The sequence below is a fragment of the Phaethon lepturus genome, unplaced genomic scaffold (genome assembly GCF_000687285.1).
Source record: "Phaethon lepturus isolate BGI_N335 unplaced genomic scaffold, ASM68728v1 Scaffold53517, whole genome shotgun sequence".
NCBI lineage: Eukaryota > Metazoa > Chordata > Aves > Phaethontiformes > Phaethontidae > Phaethon > Phaethon lepturus.
In genome coordinates, this window is record NW_010553629.1 from 1 (window position 1) to 7,988 (window position 7,988).

At 40.7% G+C, this 7,988-nt stretch overlaps 1 protein-coding gene across 1 annotated transcript; it reads left to right on the top strand.

Annotated features, from left to right (window-relative positions):
- Nucleotides 1-2,299: 2,299 nt before the first annotated feature.
- LOC104616347 (chromosome unknown open reading frame, human C18orf32) lies at nucleotides 2,300-3,517 on the top strand. Its single transcript, XM_010291582.1, has 2 exons — nucleotides 2,300-2,525; nucleotides 3,149-3,517. The coding sequence occupies exons 1-2, from the start codon at nucleotides 2,307-2,309 to the stop codon at nucleotides 3,221-3,223; spliced, it is 294 nt and encodes a 97-aa protein (XP_010289884.1). The 5' UTR covers nucleotides 2,300-2,306; the 3' UTR covers nucleotides 3,224-3,517.
- Nucleotides 3,518-7,988: the final 4,471 nt, after the last annotated feature.

The window sequence follows — 7,988 nt, forward strand, 5'->3', positions numbered from 1 at the left end:
GAAGCTGTTTGGCTTCGACGCGTGTTTGTGTAGAATTTTACCGGTTCGAAAAGTCTTGGCGCTCCAGCCTTAACCTCAGTACCAACGGGAGGGGGGAGTGCTGCCGCTGCTCGTCGTTTACCGTAAACCGGGAAGGTTGGCCTGGCTTCTGGGGAATGGGCTAGCCTGAACGCCATCCTATGCAGGAACAGAACTGGGATATAGCGCCTAGACTGGCTCTTCTAGGCTAGGTCATCCTTTATGGGGGGGAAAAAAAAAGCTCTTTTGTCTGTGTAGCTTTTTTTTTTCCCCCCATTATCGTTGAGTAGGGACCGAGGTAAACACGGGAAACAAAGGCCAAACGTGCTGAACTTTGCCATGTCATGCATGTTCTCTCTGCTGACCTCAACGTATGGTGGCTTACAGAGACAAACAAAAGCTTATATCACAAAGAAAGAAGCTTGCTATTAAAATTGGACCATTTACCCTTTTACTCCTCGTTTATTTTTTCCCTAAAAATCAGTTGCCTGCTAACCAGGCAGCAGAGCATCAACAAATCACCAAAGAAACTCGTGAAGAGTCTTTCAGTGGTTGAAGGCTGGTGTCATACTTCCAAGGGGCTTGCTTTTGCATCTGGCAGAGGTAGGTCTTATTTTTGTTGGTCTGGAATCTTGACATGAAGGCAGCTGCACAGACACTTGCATTTACCTCAGAAAAACAGCCTGGGATGTTCTCTCCAGGCACAATCTTTAACTAGTGGAGGAATCTGCAACATCTTGCTGAAAATGTAGTATCTTGGAAGATACTTCTCGGTGGAGAGAATACAGGAATTTCGCTCTCTACAATTACTATTATCTCTACAATTACAGTGAAAGGGGGCTGTAGTGAGGTGGGTGTTGGTCTCTTCTCCCAAGTAACTAGTGACAGAACGAGAGGAAATGGCCTCAAGTTGCACCAGGGGAGGGTTAGATTAGATACTAGGAAAAATTTCTTCGTACTGAGAGAGTGGTCAAACGTTGGAACAGGCTGCCAGGGAGGTGGTGGAGTCACCATCACTGTGAAACAAGGATCTGGAAGTGTTCAAAAAACGTGTAGATGTGGCATTTTGGGACATGGTTTAGTGGGCATGGTGGTGTTGATGGTTAAAGGTCTTTTCCAACCTTAATGATTCTGTGAATTGTCTTTTTGAACGGCTTTAATGGGTTACCTCCTTTGTGTTGTCTCAACTGAAGATTCCTCTCTGACTTCAGATCCTGTAAAACTACATTTGAAGTAGCCAAAGCTACACTTGGAAGCAGTCAGCTGGAAACTGGTATTGGGCCTGGGGCTAAGAATTTTTAGGATAGTTTAAAGAAAAAAGAAAGTGAATCTCTGATCCCAGATGGAGTGTGCACATCTGCCTCTTCTTTCTCCGTGGAGGGACCCTGGAAGGCTTTTGTTTTGCTGCTTCATGTGAGAATTCAGATGTCAGCAGCCCAGAAGGGAGGAGTGTGAAGGGCGAAGCTGTGCTGGGCAGCAGAGTGGATCTAATATATTGCTCCTCAGCACTGAAAGGGCCAGCTCTAATCCTACTTAACTCTTTCCTCTCCCAATTGTATTTTTCTGCCCTGGTGCTTTGGTTTTCTGCTGTTTTTATTGCTGCCGTTTTTGAATACTTCTTCCTGGTTTGGGGAGAGAGGGAAGGATTAATTTTCTAATAGTTTGGCCAATTGTATGCGATTGGTGTGGGATCAAGTGATTCCTCCTGTGCAGGAGAAAGGAAGTAATCCATATTCTCCTTTTCTCAAATTCTGACTAGGAATTTTCTTCCCTCCTCCAACCGACCTGCCTTTCAGTGGTGGCAAGCCTTTAGAAGGACTAGAGTCCTGCCATTTAATTTCACCTTAAATAAAAAGGGAATGAGAAAAACAAACCTTTTGGGCCCTCTGTGTAATACAGTAAGCACTGGGCTAACATCTGCAGCTCCCTGCTTAAAATGTTTTTGTGTGGTTTCAGCAAAAACTTTTATTTCCTCAATATGTTTTTCCATGTTTTTCCAAGTTCCAGCTGTAGGAACGATGGATTAACAGCAAACTCTACTCCTTTTTTATTAAAATGTCAAGAATGTTTCCCTTGTTGTCAAGGACTTTATAACATTGGAACACACAGCATTTTTGAAACCTTAACAGTTAATCTATTATTAAAGAATCTTTTATGTTTGAATATCTACTACAATCCTTATTCATTATTTAAGACTGTTTTCTTAGCTCATGGCATAGAAACACTGTTATCCTAAGTTGTTTGGTTTTTTTCCCCTCACCAGCTTTGTCAGAGAACAAGAGGAAGCCATGGTGTGCATTCCTTGTATTGTCATTCCGGTTCTCCTCTGGGTCTACAAGAAATTCCTTGAACCGTACATCTATCCTGTTATTGCACCTTTCATTAAGCGTGTATGGCCCAAGAAAGCTGTGCAAGAAACAAAACAAGGTCGAGGAGGCAGCGCTGGAAATCCACGGGCACCTTCAGCCACGAAAAGAGATCAGGAGGATGAGTCTGGAATTTATAAAGTAAGATTAATGCATTTGCCTAACCAGGGAAACTCCAGATAAAGCACCCAGAAATAGTTCAGGGTGGTCACGATAAAAGAGTAAAGAATTGGGTGTTTTTACAGATGTTTTTGTGGCTATTTTCCTATGAAAGGGAGTTACTGGTACCAAGCCAGCTAGAAATAGTTGCTTCAAGACAGCTTTTTGTAGGTCTTGTAAGGATAGGAATTGTACCTGTTTTCTGAAACAGCTTAGTTAATTTTTATTTTTTTTTTCATGACTAGGTATTCTTTCAGAGAAGGAAAAACTCAAATAATTGGTAGATCACACTAGATGCATGAAGCGGAATTAAAAAAAAAAAAACACTCTTCAGCCAGCTCTACCACTCATAATGGGAGACAATGTTGTTATTTATCTTGTCTAACAAAATGCAAAGATGTTGTCTCTGCTGTTATTTCCTCCTTGCCAAGCAATAATTATGTATAAATTGAAAGAGGCACCACCACTTGGGTTCTCACTGCAGATTTCTTCATAGATCTTCACTGGCCTGGCTTCTAGAAGTCATTTTCATCACCAACTGTTACTGTTTTGGGTGTGGAGCTCTCTTTTGACATTCCATTAACGATGCTGTCTTTCATTTGCAGTTTGAAGGCAATGGGCTTGCAAATGGAATTGATGCAAAGAGATCCACAGAGGTTCCTGACAAGAAAACGGATTAAAGGAATTAATTCATAAGGATTTTGTTCCCTTGTGTCCAATACGAACTGGTGATATTTCTCTCACTTTGACACTTTTTTCTTTGCACATTTTAGCTGAGTAAAAACCCTTATCACTTACAGGAGAGGGTCTCTCTTGCCACTAAAATGGCAGCTAGCACGTTTCTTAATTTAAAATGTTTGAAAACTGATGTTCTGTACTTTCCTCACTGGAACTACTTTTCATCCACAATCTATTTGGTGTGATTAGAGTTTAGGTTAAATAACACATGAATAAATCTAGCTTTGGAAGGTAAATGTATCTTAGCATCTTAGTTTCACTAACTGCTAGTACAATACTTCAGGCTTTGCCCGTAAACTATAGCTGTTCTTGATCTTGCTAAAGAACTATGAATTGCATTGGGGCAACGTAAGCATCATGGTTAAATTATGAAGAGTTTAGATTTTCATGTCAAACCGTGGATAAGCTAAAGGAGTAATGCTATATGCAAAATTTACTTAGCTTACTAAAAGCAGAAAGTCTTGATTTGATACTTCCAGTAATTATTTTCCTTGAAACATTGTGCCTTTAATTCCTGAAGAGGAGCAGCAGGGGCATGATGCAAGAGAATAGCTGCTTTATATTCTGTTGCAGTGCTTTACAATGGTGCAGTTCTGTCTTTAAAAAAAAAAAAAAAAATCCAATTAAAATCTCTTTAACATGCTTGTGTAAATTGAATTATAATAAACCAGGATTTTATTCAAAAATAAGTTGCCTCATACAATTGTTCTTAGGCTTCTGAGCTATAAATATCTAAAGTGGTAACAGAATCTTTGAAAACCTGTAGATAGGCCCCAGGCTGAAGGAGGTCGTAAAACTACTGACTTCACGATAAGGAAGTAGGCTCAGCAAGTCCAGCTTTGCCTCTCCTGGGAAGATGCATTCTGGTACCAACTTGTACCCCAATGCTGTAGTGCAATTGTGAAGTGTTTTAGATGCCCTTGCGCTTACTAAGGAATAGAAGTGGTAATTCCTGCTTTGTCCTCTCTGCCAAACCACAGCACTCTGTAGAAGATTCAAAACAAAGATTTATCATTTTTCCAAAAGTCCTATCTAAGGTATGCCTAAAAAGGCATATATATTTCCATATGCAGTCCTTGAACCATCACTGAGGTCCAGTCTTGTTCTTGCAACTGTGTTTTTCTCCTACCATTTTTCTCCTATTACCATTCCTACCTAATTAATAATAATTAATTATTCCAAAGACTTGCTTGATGCCTGCCAAATGCCTCTGGTGAGCTGTCTTGTTTCCTACTGCTACCTGGTTTTGTCAAGTCTTGTGTGAATTGATCTGCAGTGTTCACAGCTGGATATTGGGCCCTTGTTGCTACAACCATTACTTCTGTGATGAGTTGCATCACAGAAGACTCCTTGTAAGATGTTGCCTAATACTGTTTGCTCTCCCTTAATGAGCTAGGAAGTGAATTTGGTATTGCTGTTTAATCAGCTTTTCCATCATCCTTGGAACATAATCCCCCATCTGATCAGTGTATCACAGATACAGCTTTCTCCTAGACCGGTGAAGTACCAACCCTTTGTGATATTAAACCCGGTTTTATTATTCTGAGCGTGCATGTGTAGTATAATTCATGCAATAAAAGATAACAATACTAACTCCAGATATTGTTGTGTGGCTCAAGTAATAAAAAAGACAGGGATTGGATCGTTGGAACCAAGGGAGAGAGGCCACACTAGTTTCCGATCATTTTTGTCCTCCATATCTTTGGATATTTTGCCAATATTGTTGCAACAAATCATACCCTATCCATCAAAAACTTCAGCCGGCAAAAGGTGAATGTAATCTTTGCTGTGGTGGATTTGGTTTTCTAAACCACTCAATCCCCACCTCACCCCAAACAATAAATTCCTCTGCTACCCCTACTGTCAAAGTTCATGCTTTACATCTGAAAGCTGGCAACTCTTAAGGGTTTGAAATCACCTTGCAATGAGAAAGGAGTAAACTGCCTGAGAAAGTCATGCCAAAACTGAGGTCATGCACAGTGTCTCTCAAATGGCAATAGAAATGAAGATTTGTTGCTGGTGCACAGCTGAACATATGTCATTACATTGTAAGCATTGCTGAAAAGATTGTCCCTTCTGCTGTGCTTCCTGTCCCCGGGCAGGTAACCTTAGCCACTGTTTTAAAATTATGGGTATCTGATAAACAGGCCAAATTTGGAGTAATATATTTACCTCTAACAACTGTGAACATGACAAAAAGTAGAGGAAGAGCTGCACTGGGGGTTCTTTAATGTGCAAATGTATGCGGTTAATTTATAAAGTGCCCATAATTGATTATTTTGAGTTATTTAGGATATTACTATACGAGGAAGTGCATCAGACTAACACAGAGAATAAATTATACAGTAAATTAGACTGCAGGTTGAACTGGGATTCTAGCTGCGTGCTAGCACCGTATTTAAACACCAGGCCTACTGAAAAGACTGCAAAAAGCAAAATGGGCAGATAGTGCAAGGATCTGATCTTGGTTGTAAAAGTACCCGGTTTGTGCTTTCTGGAATGGCCTTTCAGTACTTTTATTAGCTGCAGTTAACACTAATATGACTGATCTCCATCACAAAACTTCCCTGAATGAGGCACTTCACTGGAACTCCTGGCAGATTTGTGTTGCAAAATTTTCCAAGAATAGGTCAGTAATCCTATTGTGCTGTGAATAGTTAGAAAAAAAATAAGGCAAAAAACAGGTGAAGGAAATGAACTGCCTGAGCCTGGGCAGGAGTGCAGGAGATCATCTGCTGGGATGCAGAGAAGTGCACAAAGGCTTGTTTAAGAAGAGTAAGTAGACAGAAATTAAGGAAATCCTCACATAAGAGAACAATATAGATGAAGTAAATTTAATTTAACTGAGAAAATTTCCATATGTTTACTCACTAAAAAAAAGATTTACAAAAGGGCTTAGGCACCTAACGATGGCAGGTGGACATCTTACCAGGATTTACTAGAGCAAAGTAGCAGCTTCATTTATACTGAAGACTTTTAGAAAATTGCAGAGTAGGCATCATTAGGGACCAAAGTACATCTACAGATCTAGTCCTGAGATCTTAAGCATTGAAGCTGTCTGGGTTTATTTAAATACTATTGAGGAAGAATCAAGAAATAGACCAATATTTGAAAAAAATACTCAACTAATTTAAAATATTTTTTTCTTTACGGGAAGGTCTAAATGTGACACGGTGCCTTTCACGTGTTGGTTTGCACAGGTAGCTGGGTGCAAAGGACTGAAAATAAATTTAATTGAAATACACCTTTAAAATACTGCAAGCATGTGCAAGAAATTCTTAAATAGGAGGTTTTATGTTGCCAGTTATTTTGATGGGCCTGATTCTGCAAACAAAGGAAATTCTGGCAGGTTAAGCTGAACATCATCAGCCTCTAAAGATGTCTAAACTAGCAATGAATGCTGTGCAAAATGATTTTTATTCAGATGTGTTTTAAGAACACAGTTAAATTCTATCCACAAAGCTGATCTAATGACAGTAATACAATATGATGTTATTACCCAAATGTAGCAATCATGTTCCAGCCTTCTGGGAGCTGTTGGGCATGCTTCTAAGGTTCAATCCTTGGAGTCATTCCTTCTTGATTTCTGTGCAGTGCAGAACATTATTGCTGAAAGAGCAGTCTTTTTGGTGGCTGCAGGTAAAGGAAATGAGAGAAGCTTAATTTACACTTAGATTAACGAAATCTGCCTTCAGTGAGAAGTAATTGTGTCATTAAACTGCCTAATACATGAAAGAAGGGATTATCTTCCTTGTGCAGTTTTCTGATTGTTAGAACATGCTCGATGAACCAAATCATATTTTGGGTTTCGCAGCCTGTCATTATTTTTGCTTTTCAGTGAACCTGACTGCAGTAGTTTAATTGAAATGGTCTAGAAGACTGTGTGCCACAGTGATTCTCTCACTTGAGACAGGTTTTTACATCATAGTTCTACATCTTTCCTTGTTGTATTTGAAATGTGAACAGATGTATTTATACACAGATGCATGTAGCAATACTTGTATTTTGCATGAGGAGTGTTCTTCAATTCCTTTTTCCTGCATACAGTCCTACCTCTTTTATAGCCACTCTAACTGTTGACCGGGCAGCATTTTTATTGCTGAGCGGTCCGATCCAACACCGTATGAACATGACGCCAAACCCTATGCTGAGATTTTTGCTTTTATGTGGCAACGTATATGAAGCGGTTGGACCCCACCTTTGCACCTGTGCTGTTTGCATTATATGCTGTTTGCTGTCACACCCTGTTTACAGGTACGTGTAAGACCTGGGCTGCATATTTAGTGTCACATTTACTGTCCTATTTAGCAATAACGGGATTATGCTCTGGATTAATTATATTGGGAAGGGTTTCCTTTTTGAAGGAACCGTCAGGTACTCGAACTAGTTACCGATGGCACAAAAAAACCCCTCAGATATGGAGGTTACCAGAGGCACAAGCAACGATTTAAAGCCGCGCGAGGGCAGGACATTGGCGGGTGAATCCTCCCCCGCTCAGGCGCCTGCTCTTGGTACCGCTTTTTCGAGTTACCTCATGTCCCACTGACTGAAAGCTCGGGCCGCAGAGGAGAGGAGGCCGAGGCAGTCAGCCCGTGCCCCCGAACTCTCCGCGGGTTATCGAGAGAAGCCTCTTGCCGTGGAAGGACTCACCCCCAGGGTGGTGGAAGCCCCTTGCAGGCAGAGGCGTGGAACGGCAGCGGCTGGGCC

Coding starts and splice junctions, on each gene's coding strand:
- LOC104616347 (XM_010291582.1), top strand. CDS start 2,307: ATGGTGTGCATTCCTTGTATTGTCATTCCGGTTCTCCTCTGGGTCTAC. Junction 2,526..3,148: donor ATGAGTCTGGAATTTATAAA/GTAAGATTAATG, acceptor TTTCATTTGCAG/TTTGAAGGCAATGGGCTTGC.